This window comes from Brachyhypopomus gauderio, chromosome 13 (assembly GCF_052324685.1).
Source record: "Brachyhypopomus gauderio isolate BG-103 chromosome 13, BGAUD_0.2, whole genome shotgun sequence".
In the NCBI taxonomy this organism is placed as follows: Eukaryota; Metazoa; Chordata; class Actinopteri; order Gymnotiformes; family Hypopomidae; genus Brachyhypopomus; species Brachyhypopomus gauderio.
The window spans coordinates 6,622,218-6,639,005 of record NC_135223.1 but is presented as its reverse complement, the minus strand read 5'-3'; the positions used below and the strand labels follow the sequence as shown (position 1 = coordinate 6,639,005).

The following is a 16,788-nucleotide window of genomic DNA, read 5'->3' as shown; positions in this document are numbered from 1 at the left end:
AAACAACCGAGGTTGTGCTGTACAAATGAGAAGCGATATCAAAGCTAAGGTAAATTCAGCAGTATTACAACTTTCAAGTAGTTAAAATCAATGAACAAAAAGAATACAATAACAATAACGGTAGCATAAAATACATGAAATACAATAGCCCAAATAGGCAGAGTTAAAATAAAATAGCAGTGTTGGGTTAACCACTGGTGGCAATACAATTCAGGGCTGGATTCAAGTTTCACTTCACATTGTGCAGTGCGGGGCTTGGGGCGGGGCTTGGTGCTGTGTGGGGCGGGGCTTGGTGCTGTGTGGGGCGGGGCTTGATGCTGTGTGGGGCGGGGCTTGGTGCTGTGTGGGGCGGGGCTTGGTGCTGTGCGGGGCGGGGCTTGGTGCTGTGCGGGGCGATGGCCTTGACGGTGTGTCCTGGTCCTGCAGGGTGGTGGACGTGGTCCTTCGCACCATCATGCGGCTCATGTGGTTTGCGGGCGGCTTCCATTGGATCAGAGTGAAGGGGAGGCGGGCTCTGCCAGCCCAGGCTCCAATCATAACCCTGGGCCCGCACTCCTCCTACTTCGACGCAATCCCAGTCACCATGACGATGGCTTCAATTGTCATGAAGGCGGAGAGCAAGGACATTCCGCTCTGGGGAAGTGAGTAGCACACACACGCACACACACACACCTGTCTACACACACGCGCGCACCTGTCTACACACACGCGCGCACCTGTCTACACACACGCGCGCACCTGTCTACACACACGCGCTACCTGTCTACACACACGCGCGCACCTGTCTACACACACGCACGCGCGCACGCACGCACCTACACACGCACGCACGCACCTGCGCACGCACGCACCTGTACACGCGCGCACGCACGCACCTGTATAGCACCTGTACACGCGCGCACGCACGCACCTGTACACACGCGCACGCACGCACCTGTACAGCACCTGTACACGCGCGCACGCACGCACCTGTACACACGCGCGCGCGCACACACACACACACCTGTACACACACACACACACACCTGTACAGGTACACACAAACACACCTGTACACGTACGCACCTGTGTACACGTACGCACCTGTACACACACACACACACACGCACCTGTACACACACACACACCCCAACACGTGCGCACACACACCCCAACACGTGCGCACACACACCCCAACACGTGCGCACACACACCCCAACACGTATGTACAGAAGGGGTAGTATGAAGTGATTGCGTGTTCACCGCTCATACGATGGGGGTTTACACTCTTTCCTCACTCCACTCAGAACACGTGTGAACTCTGACCTTAAATGGCTGTAATGCATTTACTGGTCATCCAGGTGGGGGCGCTGTGGTCTGAGTAAAGGCCCTGGGGGGGGGGGGTCTGGTTAGGAGCGCAGCGTTCACCAGCACACCTGCACACGTGGATGGGAGAGGCACTGGGAGACGTGAAGACGGCTGGCATGGGTGTGAGGCGAATAGTGTTGGGGGCGGGGACGTGAGGCGAATAGTGTTGGGGGCGGGGACGTGAGGCGAATAGTGTTGGGGGCGGGGACGTGAGGCGAGTAGTGTTGGGGGCGGGGACGAATAGTGTTGGGGGCGGGGACGTGAGGCGAATAGTGTTGGGGGCGGGGACGTGAGGCGAATAGTGTTGGGGCGGGGACGTGAGGCGAGTAGTGTTGGGGGCGGGGACGAATAGTGTTGGGGGCGGGGACGTAAGGCGAATAGTGTTGGGGCGAATAGTGTTGGGGCGGGGACGTGAGGCGAATAGTGTTGGGGCGGGGACGTGAGGCGAATAGTGTTGGGGCGGGGACGTGAGGCGAATAGTGTTGGGGCGGGGACGTGAGGCGAATAGTGTTGGGGCGGGGACGTGAGGCGAATAGTGTTGGGGCGGGGACGTGAGGCGAATAGTGTTGGGGCGGGGACGTGAGGCGAATAGTGTTGGGGCGGGGACGTGAGGCGAATAGTGTTGGGGCGGGGACGTGAGGCGAATAGTGTTGGGGCGGGGACGTGAGGCGAATAGTGTTGGGGCGGGGACGTGAGGCGAATAGTGTTGGGGCGGGGGCGAATAGTGTTGGGGCGTGAGGCGAATGGCGTTGGAAGGGCGGGGACGTGAGGCGAATGGCGTTGGGGGGCGGGGACGTGAGAAGAATAGTGTTGGGGGGGGCGGGGATGTGAGGTGAATGGCGTTGGGGGGAGGGGTCAGATATATTCCACTCCCAGGCCTCTCCAGGGCAGATTTACATCCTCTAGTGATCCCCTCTCCCTGCTGTCTAATCCTCACACATTTCCAGCCCCTCCCCCTCTCCTTCCTTTCTTGGGTTTCTCTCTGGCCCCGCCCCCCAGCCTCCCTGTTTTCTCACAGTCTAGTCTGCATCTTGGTTATCTGAATCCAGACACCTCCAGCCTCCAGAGCCCGCCCCCCGGGGGAGGGGCTGATGAATCTGTGTTTAGGGATGGTGGACCTCTCCCTGTCCCAGATGGCTGTGAGGCCCACTGTATTCCTCACTGTTGAGAGAGGGAGGGAGAGGGGGATTAAAGAAAGACAAAGAGAAAGGCAGAGGGACTTCAGTGCCGTGTGGTTTTCCAGGGAACAGTGACCTTGGTCCACACTGTAATACATCTCAACAGCTCCTGAGAGGGTGTGAGAGAGGACGGACCTTCACTGACACTGGCCCCCTGTTCCTAGGGTTAGGGGTTAGGTGTTAGGTGTTGGGGGTTAGGGGTTAGGGTTTAGGGGCTTGAGCTTCACTGACACTGGCCCCCTGTTCCCAGAGTTAGGGGTTAGGACAGACCTGGGCAAACAGCGGCCCGCGGGCCACATCCGGCCCGTTGTGCGTCCCTGTCCGGCCCGCGAGAGGCCTATCATAAATGAAACAAATATCTATGTCGTGTGTGCAATACAACTCTGACGCTTTTATTTTGAAAGCGCTACGTTTGTGTTAATTCCGTGTGGACGTACCTGCGTGTGTGTGTGAGCTCTGCGAGAAACACTGTAGGTGATCAGCGACAAGTTAAGGCTGAATTTATACTTTCAGGAGTGAACGTTGCACCTCGCGCAAACCTCCGCAAACGGCGGAAAATTTACGTGATGAATTTTAATTGTGCATTGTGTTCCAGGTTTGAAAAGTGCTGGAATTTAGGCTAAAGTACTTGAAAATGCTTGAAATTGTAACTGTATTTCGATTCACAACAAATAGCTGACTGAACAGGGGAGTATTCCAGAAACCGGGTAAGTAGTCTCAGAGTTAACAAAAACTCAGGGTTTTCCTTTCCAGAAACCGAGCTTAGAGAGAACCTGAGTCAGCTGGGAAATATTGAAATGGACATTGAAAGTGCCGTAGAAGTGCTTTAAAGCTAGCTTTAAGCCAGGTTCATAGTTGACGCGGCGCGAGGGTCCGCGCGGCGAAAATTATGTAATCGCGGTGGCGGAGGGTCTCACTCGGTGTTGATTCGCGAGGTCGTGCACCTCTCGAATTTTGTAACTTCGCGCGCGCCGCACTTCAGCGCAATGAACAATGTCATGTTTGCAGGGTTCATACACCTTTACAAGGTGGAATTAAAGCATTTATACGTCACTTTCAAGGTCCATTTCAATATTTTCCAGCACGTTAAACTTAATTAAGTTAAATATTTATACATATATTCGAAATGATCCGAAATAATTCGCTTTTTTATCACATTATTTAATTGTGGTTTATTTTCAAAACGCCCAATCTTAACGTCTTCACGTTCTCATGTTTCGTCATGGAATTACAAGAGGCTCGTATTTGTTAACGTAATACAAGATTAAAATTGGTCAGGTAAATGTTCCTTCCACTGTTTTTGAGGGGTGTTTCTTTATACCAACACACATCGTTTCAGAGAACACTGCACAGAATGTGATGCGGCAAGTATAAACGCCTCCGCCGTTTGCGGAAGTTTGCGTGAGGTGGGCGGAACCACTGTGATGATGTCATTATTGTTTGTGTGGCCCTCTGACACAATTCAGGTTTCTCATGTGGCCCCTTGTAAAAATTAACTGCCCACCCCTGGGTTAGGGGTTAGGTGTTGGGGGTTAGGGTTTAGGGGCTTGAGCTTCACTAAAACTGGTCCCCTGTTCCTAGGGTTAGGTGTTGGGGGTTTGGGGGGGGTTAGGCGTTTGGTGTTGGGGGGTTAGGCTTTGGGTGTTGGGGGGGTTAGGTGTTGGGGGGTTGGGGGTTAGGCTTTGGGTGTTGGGGGGGTTAGGTGTTGGGGGTTGGGGGGTTAGGTGTTGGGTGTTGGGGTGGTTAGGTGTTGGGTGTTCTCACACCTCTGAGGGAGCGTGTGTTGGTCTTCATCCTAGCAGGCTGGTATCTTGTTGGTTTTGTGCTTCAGGGTTCTCTATGGGAACCAGAATGGACATTAAATGTGCCTATAGGCATGACCTCTTAGAGTATGGGTGGTCCAGTTTGGAGATCTGTGCGTGCGAACACACATTGACCACGCATGCATGCTCACACACACTCCACACGTGCACACACACACACAGCTCTCATGTTGCAGTAGTTATTTACCACAGCGACCTCAATGTTAATTTTGCAACAGGTGTTTCTCTATGTTCTCTGTGTGTGTGTGTGTGTGTGTGTGTGTGTGTGTGTGGTGGGGGGGGGGGGGGGGAGTGCTCCACTCTCCCCTTTCATTTACCCCCAGAGGCCTGTGTAACATTTAAACTGGCGCTACATTTACACACAACCGCCCCGCGCTACATTCACACACTCCTGACACACAAGCTGCACATCGTGCTCACCCGGGTCATGTGTATGTACTGGACTGGCTCTGCTCACCCGGGTCATGTGTATGTACTGGACTGGCTCTGCTCACCCGGGTCATGTGTATGTACTGGACTGGCTCTGCTCACCCGGGTCATGTATGTACTGGACTGACTCTGCTCCGCTGCACTAGGTTAAGAACGTATGTCCCCTCATAGCTGAATGTGAGTTAGGTGTCCTGAGGTGTCCTGCTCATCACGTCATGACGTGTCCACCGTCTGTCCCCGTCCCACAGCCTTGATCAAGTACATCCGACCCGTGTTCGTGTCCAGGTCGGACCAGGACTCCCGGAGGAAGACCGTGGAGGAGATCAAGAGAAGAGCCCACTCGGGTGGGCGGTGGCCCCAGGTCAGAGTCCCGCCTCTCTTGCCCCGCCCCTTTAAACTCATGGCTGGTGTTTAAAGAAAAGAAAAGAGTGCAGTGTTTTAAACGCACAGGGTTTTAATGGTTTGTGCAATGGTTTGATAGTGGCCAGATATTGTAGTTTTGAAGTTGCAAAGCACCAATGTGCCGGGGTGTGTGTGTGTGTGTGTGTGTGTGTGTGTGTGTGTGTGTGTGTGTGTGTGTGTGTGTGTGTGTGTGTGTGTGTGTGTGTGTGTGTGTGTGTGTCTATATGGTTTACAAAGACTAAAAACAAGGTTACTGACCAGCCTTACAAGGACACCCAGGTATACAAGGACATCCCAAGTGTCCTTGTAATTCCGAGAGCATGAATGTTGTTTTCTGACTTAAATAAATCAAATCAAATCAAATCAAATATATTTGTATAGCGCTTTTCACAACACATGTTGTCACAAAGCGCTTTACAGGATTAAGAATCCCCAAGAGATTTTTGGAGTTTCCAAAAAATGTCCTTTTATACCACAATGTGTATGTGTGTTACAATGATGTCCTCTGAAACCAATGAATGGTATAGAAGTATTACACAATTTGGCGGGAATTTTTACAACATTTCCCGCGAAACAATGTAACCAATTTCCTCGCGGAACGAAGGCATAATTTTTTCCCGTGAAAGAGGAGGATTTTCACAGAGGCAGGATCTTCACGGAGGGGCAGGATCACAGAATTTAAAAGTAAGTAATTTGTTTGTATTATTTCCTATATTTCATGCCATGTGGGGAATACACATATTTGTCATATTGGGCCATCCACACGACGTCTGACGTTTAATATATGTTTACGATGACAAAACAAGCATTCATTCAAAACAATTAAAATCATAAAAACAGGTACGGTGACAGATAAACGCGCACTCTCATAAGCAGCTGTCATCATCGCTGTGCGTGTGGCGGTGTGGTCTGTCGCTGACTCGTTAAAGGAGAGAACGGGCCTCTACGCCTCCATGCTAATGTTATATTGGAAATTCCGTAGGGTCGCTAGCGGAAATTAGCATTATAATCGCGTTGCTAATTTGGTTTCTAAAACATCATGTACAGCATACTTTCTCATGTAGGAGCATCAAAGCACTGATAAATGTTTGTGATCTAAACAGCAGGCTAGAGCTACTCATTCTATATTATGTTTTGTACTGTGCTGGTGTGAATAGCTAAGAAATTATATGGCACAATTAGCTTGATGCTAATGTTATATTGGAAATCCCATAGGGTCGCTAGCGGAAATTAGCATTATAATCACGTTGCTAATTTGCTTTCTAAAACATCACGTATAGCATACTTTCTCATGTAGAAGCATCAAAGCACTGATAAATGTTTGTGATCTAAACAGCAGGCTAGAGCTACTCATTCTATATTGTGTTTTGTACTGTGCTGGTGTGAATAGCTAAGAAATTATATGGCACAATTAGCTTGATGCTAATGTTATATTGGAAATCCCATAGGGTCGCTAGCGGAAATTAGCATTATGATCGCGTTGCTAATTTGCTTTCTAAAACATCACGCAGGGTTGCCAACTCTCACGCATTGAGCGTGAGACACACGCATTTGACCGTTTTCACACGCTCTCACGCCACACTTCCGATATCTCACGCCGAAAAAATCTATCTTGGTATTTGTCCTTAATTCTGTATATGTGTACATTTATTTATGGTTTAAAGGGACATGATTTCTGTTTCAGGCCTCAATTATTTAGTGTATTGGTATTTGTTCATAATTCTGTATGTGTACATTTAGTTATGGTTTAAAAGGACATGATTTCTATATTGGGTCATGTATTTAGTGTCTTGCTGTTGGTTATGACTGACATCTTTGTACATTTATATATGGTTCACAGGGGATGATAGTAGCTATATCGTGACAACTATTTAGTGTCTTGGTATTTGTCCTTAATTGTGTATATGTGTACATTTAGTTATGGTTTAAAGGGACATGATTTCTGTTTCAGGACTCAAGTATTTTGTGTATTGGTATTTGTTTCTGATTCTCTATAATATGTGTACATTTAGTCATGGTTTAAAGGGACATGATTTCTGTTTCAGGCCTCAATTATTTAGTGTATTGGTATTTGTTCATGATTCTGTATGTGTACATTTAGTTATGGTTTAAAGGGACATGATTTCTATTTCAGGACTCAAGTATTTAGTGTCTTGCTGTTGGTTATGACTGACATCATTGTGCATTTATATATGGTTCACAGGGGATGATAGTAGCTATATCGTGACAACTATTTAGTGTCTTGGTATTTGTCCTTAATTGTGTATATGTGTACATTTAGTTATGGTTTAAAGGGACATGATTTCTGTTTCAGGACTCAAGTATTTTGTGTATTGGTATTTGTTTCTGATTCTCTATAATATGTGTACATTTAGTCATGGTTTAAAGGGACATGATTTATGTTTCAGGCCTCAATTATTTAGTGTATTAGTATTTGTTCATGATTCTGTATGTGTACATTTATTTATGGTTTAAAGGGACATGATTTCTGTTTCAGGCCTCAATTATTTAGTGTATTGGTGTTTGTTCATAATTCTGTATGTGTACATTTAGTTATGGTTTAAAAGGACATGATTTCTATATCGGGTCATGTATTTAGTGTCTTGCTGTTGGTTATGACTGACATCTTTGTACATTTATATATGGTTCACAGGGGATGATAGTAGCTATATCGTGACAACTATTTAGTGTCTTGGTATTTGTCCTTAATTCTGTATATGTGTACATTTAGTTATGGTTTAAAGGGACATGATTTCTGTTTCAGGCCTCAATTATTTAGTGCAGGGGTGGCGAACCCGTCATAGACCAAGAGCCACTTTTCTTACTGTGTTACAGCAAAGAGCCACATCGTACATGGGCGAGTGTAATCTGTTGAGCGGGGCGGGCGGGCGGGGGGTGGGGGGTGGGGGGGGGGGGGGGGGGTGTGGCGAGTGCAAATTATTAGCTGTGAAGACAGTCAAATGCGTGTTTTCCACTACGCCGGTTTTAAAAGTATTAGCGGATCGCTAGGCTTGTAAACTAACCGCGCACCACGAAAATGTAGCAGTGTGTCGCCCCGTTTGTGCAGGTGAGCCCGCGGACCGGCTGGGGAGCCGCATGAAACCAGGCAAAGAGCCGCATGTGGCTCGCGAGCCGCGGGTTGGCCACCCCTGATTTAGTGTATTGGTATTTGTTCATGATTCTGTATGTGTACATTTAGTTATGGTTTAAAGGGACATGATTTCTGTTTCAGGCCTCAATTATTTAATGTATTGGTATTTGTTCATGATTCTGTATTTAGTTATGGTTTAAAAGGACATGATTTCTGTTTCAGGCCTCAATTATTTAGTGTATTGGTATTTGTTCATGATTCTGTATGTGTACATTTAGTTATGGTTTAAAGGGACATGATTTCTATTTCAGGACTCAAGTATTTAGTGTCTTGCTGTTGGTTATGACTGACATCATTGTGCATTTATATATGGTTCACAGGGGATGATAGTAGCTATATCGTGACAACTATTTAGTGTCTTGGTATTTGTCCTTAATTGTGTATATGTGTACATTTAGTTATGGTTTAAAGGGACATGATTTCTGTTTCAGGACTCAAGTATTTTGTGTATTGGTATTTGTTTCTGATTCTCTATAATATGTGTACATTTAGTCATGGTTTAAAGGGACATGATTTATGTTTCAGGCCTCAATTATTTAGTGTATTAGTATTTGTTCATGATTCTGTATGTGTACATTTATTTATGGTTTAAAGGGACATGATTTCTGTTTCAGGCCTCAATTATTTAGTGTATTGGTGTTTGTTCATAATTCTGTATGTGTACATTTAGTTATGGTTTAAAAGGACATGATTTCTATATCGGGTCATGTATTTAGTGTCTTGCTGTTGGTTATGACTGACATCTTTGTACATTTATATATGGTTCACAGGGGATGATAGTAGCTATATCGTGACAACTATTTAGTGTCTTGGTATTTGTCCTTAATTCTGTATATGTGTACATTTAGTTATGGTTTAAAGGGACATGATTTCTGTTTCAGGCCTCAATTATTTAGTGCAGGGGTGGCGAACCCGTCATAGACCAAGAGCCACTTTTCTTACTGTGTTACAGCAAAGAGCCACATCGTACATGGGCGAGTGTAATCTGTTGAGCGGGGCGGGCAGGCGGGGGGTGGGGGGGGGGGGGGGGTGGCGAGTGCAAATTATTAGCTGTGAAGACAGTCGAATGCGTGTTTTCCACTACGCCGGTTTTAAAAGTATTAGCGGATCGCTAGGCTTGTAAACTAACCGCGCACCACGAAAATGTAGCAGTGTGTCGCCCCGTTTGTGCAGGTGAGCCCGCGGACCGGCTGGGGAGCCGCATGAAACCAGGCAAAGAGCCGCATGCGGCTCGCGAGCCGCGAGTTGGCCACCCCTGATTTAGTGTATTGGTATTTGTTCATGATTCTGTATGTGTACATTTAGTTATGGTTTAAAGGGACATGATTTCTGTTTCAGGCCTCAATTATTTAATGTATTGGTATTTGTTCATGATTCTGTATTTAGTTATGGTTTAAAAGGACATGATTTCTGTTTCAGGCCTCAATTATTTAGTGTATTGGTATTTGTTCATGATTCTGTATGTGTACATTTAGTTATGGTTTAAAGGGACATGATTTCTATTTCAGGACTCAAGTATTTAGTGTCTTGCTGTTGGTTATGACTGACATCTTTGTAAATTTATATATGGTTCACAGGGGATGATAGTAGCTATATCGTGACAACTATTTATTGTCTTGGTATTTGTCCTTAATTGTGTATATGTGTACATTTAGTTATGGTTTAAATGGACATGATTTCTGTTTCAGGCCTCAATTATTTAGTGTATTGGTATTTGTTCATGATTCTGTATGTGTACATAAATGTACAAAGATGGCAGACATAATCAAACAGCAAGACACTAAATACATGACCCGATATAGAAATCATGTCCCTTTAAACCATGACTAAATGTACACATATTATAGAGAATCAGGAACAAATAGCAATACACAAAATACTTGAGTCCTGAAATAGAAATCATGTCCCTTTACAGTTTTTGACGACTGCTAAGCTGCGTTTGTCCAATCTGTAGTCACATTTTCAAAACTCCAAACACAGTGAACACAACAGCAGTTTTCAGTGGCTATACTATTAGTTCAATTCATGTTGTTATGGCACAAAATGCAGTCATTTTACATGTTTTTATAATGCTTAAATTTTCTATACACACAAGGTTATCCAATAACAAAATTCTGGATCGTTTTTGTCTTATTTACAATTGCTTGTACACAGCATGCCAAAAATGAAAACCTAAGGTTCAAAGCCTTAAATATTGTATAAAATGCCAAGTTCTGCAAAAACAAAGGCAGCTGAAAAGTTATTACTGTTGTACAGATTTTTTGCACATATAGATCAATGAAATAAAATGAAGTACAGTAATGTACCGGGTCAGAGAGGAGCAAATATAACGATTTGTCCTGCCATCTCAAGTGCTGGTTTGGTCCTTCACAAATGCCAGATTGGTCCCTATAACAGTGACCTCCTTCTTTGATTTTTGAATGAACTCTACCAACAACTGGTTCCAGAAGCAGAAATGGAACAGGTGGGAGGAAACACCAGGACATTTGTGATGGGACAATGTAGCATTCTCATGTCATCACAAACTGGTTTATAGACCATCCAAGAGTGATGTCCCTTTTCCTCCCACCCTACTCGCCTTTCCTCAACCCCACTAAGGAACTTTTTTTAGTCTGGAGGTGGAAGGCGTATGATCATCGGCCCCATGACCAAATGTCCCTCCTGGATGCAATAGATCCCGACTGCAGAGACATTTCAGCTGAAGACTGCCAGGGGTGAATAAGACATACCAAGCTTTTCTTTCCCAGGTCCATGGCAAGGGCCAACATCAGATGTGATGTGGATGAAAACATGTGGCCAACTGCTGAAGGCCGTTTAGATTAGACCTAACAAGACTGTTCAGTTTTATATTCTGTTTTTCCCCCTTGTGTGGCTTTTTTTGTATATGTGTATTTTTACACATATGGGACCATGGCTAATTATGTTTACAATTACGATAATTATTTTTTGGGTTAGGCCACAATTTACAGTAATGTCCCTAATACAGTAAAATATACCCTTTACTGCAAAACTGTTACTGACTCCTTTTTTGTCTAATCTACATTCCATATAGTACCTAACAGTAAATATCACTCATTGTGTAGACAGTATGTTGCCAAAAATGCACACATTTGAAAAAAAAGTCCAAATGAAGCGGATTACAGTAAAAATGAACTGACTAAGAAAACAACAGAAGTTACTGTAAAATGTCTGTTGTTTGCTGGGAGAGGGTAAAACATTACATGTAATACTGTTTCTGTATTGCCATCAAATGTTAGTTTTTTTACAGTGGTTGTGCAGTGATTGACTATGTTCATCTCGAAAAGAGAATATGTGCTAGTGTTTGAAAGAATGATTGGATACTGAACCAGGTTCAGGTGTTTTAACAAAGTTGTTTGCATTGTGAAATGCAGAGTTGTTATTTAGTTAAGAAAATGCGCTTTTGAACACGATATTTACTATTTGGCTATTTGTGTGAGGTCAATGTGTTGCTGTGTTTAGAGTTTTGACAATGTATCACAAGTATTTGGAAACGCATGTTAGCAGTCGTCAAAAACTGTAAATCATAACTAAATGTACACATACAGAATCATGAACAAATACCAATACACTAAATACTTGAGTCCTGAAACAGAAGGGCTGTTAGAACAAAAAGACAAAAATTAAATAATAGAGATCAATAGTTATGTCCCAATGCTTCTTTGTCTACTGAAGACACTCTTATTTTTCTTGGACATCATCTGCACCCTGGTTCTGCTGGAGTCCAGCAGAGAGTTCTGTAGTGTGTTCTGAGATGACATTCTATGCTCTGCTGTTAAATGCCTATGTGATTTGTCTGGCTGATCTGGGGCTTATTCCAGTCCTAGCAACTTAATCAACAGATCTTTGACTCAGCCAGCTTCCCTGCTTCCTGCTCAGTGGGTCTTCAACCTCCTGTTTCTGAATCTGTCTTGTCCCATCTCTGGTCCATCACATCAGCAGTATGTGCATGTTCCTCTGGCTGAGGAACTGGCCTCTGTCTTGCATTTAGTAGAGAACATGTAGTGTTCCTGTTTCCCTGTTTTTACGTTGCGTCACAGGCCTCTACTGAGGCATCCAGAAACTAGAGCCCTCCACTGAACTTTCCAAGCTTTCACCGGACTTCCTAGAGCTTGGAACAAGGGTTTACTAGTCAGAAGACCAGGCCTGAAGTCTCCTTACCTGCAGTTGACATTGTTGTTGCTTCTGTTTCCCTTCAAAATGGAGGACATCACCACTTTGATTAATTCTAACATTAATCAGCCTGTGGCTGTTCTGGGACTTCAGGTACTGTCAGGCCATGGTTGGGCTCCTTAAGCAACACTGTATCCCCAAACCAGGTGCCCCACTAGGTTCCCCAAGCCAGAGTCCCCTACCTGACTCCCGAAGCTCTAGGCCTCAGATACACCAAAAGCTAAAAGACACCTCTAGGCTCCTCAAGCCAGGCACTCCCTGACTGAAAAAGTCACCTCTTAATCTATCACTGCCCAGGGTCTTCACCTCATGTCAAACAGGCTCAGAAGCAACTAGCCTCCACCACTACTCCCAAGCCACAGGACCCTCCAAGTTTCACCAATCTTCCATTGGGCTTCCAATCCCTAGGTCTGAGACCTCTGCTGTAGTGTCTTTATCATCACTGATCCACAAGCCTCCAGCCATACAAGTCACGTTCGTCACAGTGCAAGCTTCTCAAGTCAGAGGCCCCTACTGAGCTACACAAGCTAGATACCTCCAACATACCACAGCTGCCTTCCCAAACTGCCAGCTTCATCTGCCATTTTCAGTGTGAGGCCTTTGCTGTGATTCTTAAGTCAAAGGGCTCCACTGGGGTCCTCAATCTAAAGGTATCTGTCAGGTTCTCCAAGCCAGAAACCTTCCCAAAGCCAGAGGCCTTCACCAGGCTACACTACAACGTTCCCTTCAGTCCTGCTCCATAAGATAATATTCCTAAAAGAAACTTTAAAGTTTTCCAATGTTTATTGCTAAATTATAATACAATAAAATATGTCCTATACTTGTAATGCTGTGCCATCAAAACAGTCAGTTCTTTTGTTATGTTCAAGTATTCATATGTATTAAGGAATTAATGTTTTGAGGGCTGTAGTACAAGGATGGATTATAGCTCTACATATGTTTAGAATTGTGCACGTTATCAAACTATTGCAAAAACGATTTCTGAAATGTACTGTTTAGGTGAAAATGTTGGCGCAGACACTACTGAGACTTCTGTTGCTGGCAATAATGGTAGGATTTTTGATGTTCACTCTATTTTATTTGTGCATGTTTATTTCTTAATGACTGTTTAAAAATCCTATTAAACTGTATTAATTATTTATAATAGAGCTCGTCAGAAAAAGGAAAAGGGCCTACACAAAGAAGCCTTGGACCACCACGGATGTCAAAGCCGTCATGACACATTTTGGGCGGCACACCAGGAATGGGAAGTTAGCTTCTTTAATAGAATGTGATGCTTGCAGAAAGGCAGAACACCCAATTCTGGAGACACGGACAGTTCAAAATATTAGAGATTTTGTACGTAACAAGGGATTATATTACAAGGGTGCTCCACTTAAATAACTCACTATCTGCTGTAGGTGCCTTTAATAAGGCTTTATGAGTATGTACAGTTGTGATCAAATTTATTCAACCCCCACTGAAATAAAGTGTTTTGGCCAGTTTGACATTGATTTTGATCATTTCAGTCATCTTATTTACAATTATATCAAAGAGGCACTTATAAATTAGACAAACATAACATAATATTTATGATGGAATAACCACAAATGTCTTTACTGTGCTCACATCATTATCAGTTTTATTCAACCCCCTAGTGACATTATTTTTTAGTACTTAGTACAACATCCTTTTCCAGTTATGACAGCTTTCAAGCGTGAAGCATAGCTTGACACAAGTGTCTTGCAGCGACCTATGGGTATCTTAGCCCATTCTTCATGGGCAAAAGCCTCCAGTTCAGTCACATTCTTAGGCTTGCGCACTGCAACTGCCTTCTTTAGGTCCCACCAGAGGTTCTCAATTGGATTTAAGTCTGGTGATTGCGATGGCCACTCTAGAATGTTCCAGCCTTTCATGTTCAACCATGCTCTAGTGGACTTGGATGTGTGCTTCGGATCATTGTCCTGTTGGAAGGTCCAACGTCTCCCAAGCTGCAGGTTTGTGACTGACTCCATCACATTTTCCTCCAAGATCTCCTGGTACTGAAGGGAATTCATGGTACCCTGCACACGTTGAAGCTTTCCTGTACCATTAGAAGCAAAACAGCCCCAAAGCATAATTGACCCCCTGCCGTGCTTCACAGTAGACAAGGTGTTCTTTTGTTCATAAGCCTGGTTCTTCCTCCTCCAAACATAGCGCTGGTCCATTGTCCCAAACAGTTCTAATTTAGTTTCATCTGACCACAGTACACTGTTCCAAAACCTTTGTGGCTTGTCCACATGACTTTTGGCATACTGCAGTCGACTTTTCTTGTTCTTTGGAGTCAGCAAGGGGGTGCGTCTGGGCGTTCTGGCATGGAGGTCTTCGTTATGCAGTGCGCGCCTTATTGTCTGAGCTGAAACTTCAGTGCCCACATCTGACAGGTCTTTTTTCAGTTCCTTAGCAGTCACGCGGGGATTTTTCTCCACATTACGCTTCAGGTAGCGCACAGCAGTCGCGGTCAGGATCTTCTTTCTGCCACGACCAGGTAACGTTTCCACTGTGCCCTTTAACTTGAACTTGCGAATGATACTTCCGATAGTGTCTCTTGGAATATTTAACAACTTCGCAATCTTTTTATATCCATTGCCATTCTTGTGAAGAGCAATAACCTCTTCTCTTGTCTTCTGGGACCATTCTCTTGCCTTCACCATGCTTGGAAACACACCAGTAGATGTCTAGAAGGAGCTGAGTGTCACAGTCCTTTTAAATCTGCCTAATTGGTGCTTATCATGCTTGATTGCTGCTCGTTGACATCCACAGATGTTTTCAATACCTGATGGAAAACACTGGAATGAACCTCTGTTCTTAGGAGTGGTAGTCGTAAAGGGGTTGAATAATTGTGTCAATGAAGAAATCACAAAAAGGCCATTTAATACTTTATGACAAAAAAAATTGATGCTATCTTAGTTGCATTTAGTTCTTTAACAAGTCCTTGTAAGATTTCATTATGAACACAATTACAAATGTGCACTGAATTCCATAAAACCCTTCGCAGCATTGGGGGTTGAATAAATTTGATCACAACTGTACATCACTATGCATTGTAGGTTCTTTTCATTTATAGGACCTTATGAGTTTTTACACCCGCATTTTTAAATAGGGCGTTCTGAGTTTGTAGTTTGCTTTAAAGAGGACCATATGAGCTTGTAATGTTCTGTAGGTTCTTGGAAGGGCCTTATAAGCTTGTACTTGACATTTGGAGTCTTTTCTTTTGTAAGGGCTCTCAAGAAGTCATACTTGGTGGTTCTTAAACTGGAGCCTTGAGTTATACTGATAGCAGACTTTTATAGTTGTGATTTATATTGTACAGTGGGGAAAATAAGTATTTAGTCAGTCACCAATTGTGCAAGTTCTCCCACTTAAAAAGATGAGAGAGGCTGGTAATTGACATCATAGGTAGACCTCAACTATGAGCGACAAAATGTGAAAAAAAAATTGAGAAAATCATTTTGTCTGACTTTTAAATAATTTATTTGCAAATAATGGTGGAAAATAAGTATTTGGTCAATAACAAAAGTTCATCTCAATACTTTGTTGTATATCCTCTGTTGGCAATGACAGAGGTCAAACGTTTTCTGTAAGTCTTCACAAGGTTGGCACACACTGTTGCTGGTATGTTGGCCCATTCCTCCATGCAGATCTCCTCTAGAGCAGTGATGTTTTGGGGCTGTCGGCGGGCAACACGGACTTTTAACTCCCTCTAAAGGTTTTCGATGGGGTTGAGATCGGGAGACTGGCTAGGCCACTCCAGGACTTTGAAATGCTTCTTATGAAGCCACTCCTTTGTTGCCCTGGCAGTGTGCTTGGGATCATTGTCGTGCTGAAAGACCCAGCCACGTTTCATCTTCATTGCCCTTGCTGATGGAAGGAGGTTTGCACCCAAAATCTCACAATACATGGCCCCATTCATTCTTTCATGTACACGGACCAGTCGTCCCTTTGCAGAGAAACAGCCCCAAAGCATGATGTTGCCACCCCCATGCTTGACAGTTGGTATGGTGTTCTTTGGATGCAACTCAGCATTCACTGTCCTCCAAACACGACGAGTTGTGTTTTTACCAAATAGTTCTACTTTGGTTTCATCTGACCATATGACATTCTCCCAATACTCTTCTGGAACATCCAAACGCTCTCTAGCAAACTTCAGACGTGCCTGGATATGAACTGGCTTAAGCAGGGGGGCACGTCTAGCACTGCAAGATCTGAGTCCCTGGCGTCGTAGTGTGTTGCTGATGGTAGCCTTTGT

General features: G+C 44.4%; 1 protein-coding gene across 1 annotated transcript in view; it reads left to right on the top strand.

Annotated features, from left to right (window-relative positions):
* The window catches only part of LOC143473487 (lysophosphatidylcholine acyltransferase 1), a 36,537-nt gene that overhangs the window by 8,101 nt on the left and 11,648 nt on the right, over positions 1 to 16,788 (top strand). The window contains 2 exon segments of the mRNA XM_076970507.1: positions 427 to 641; positions 5,026 to 5,138. Of these exon segments, the coding sequence (XP_076826622.1) occupies positions 427 to 641; positions 5,026 to 5,138 (328 nt within the window).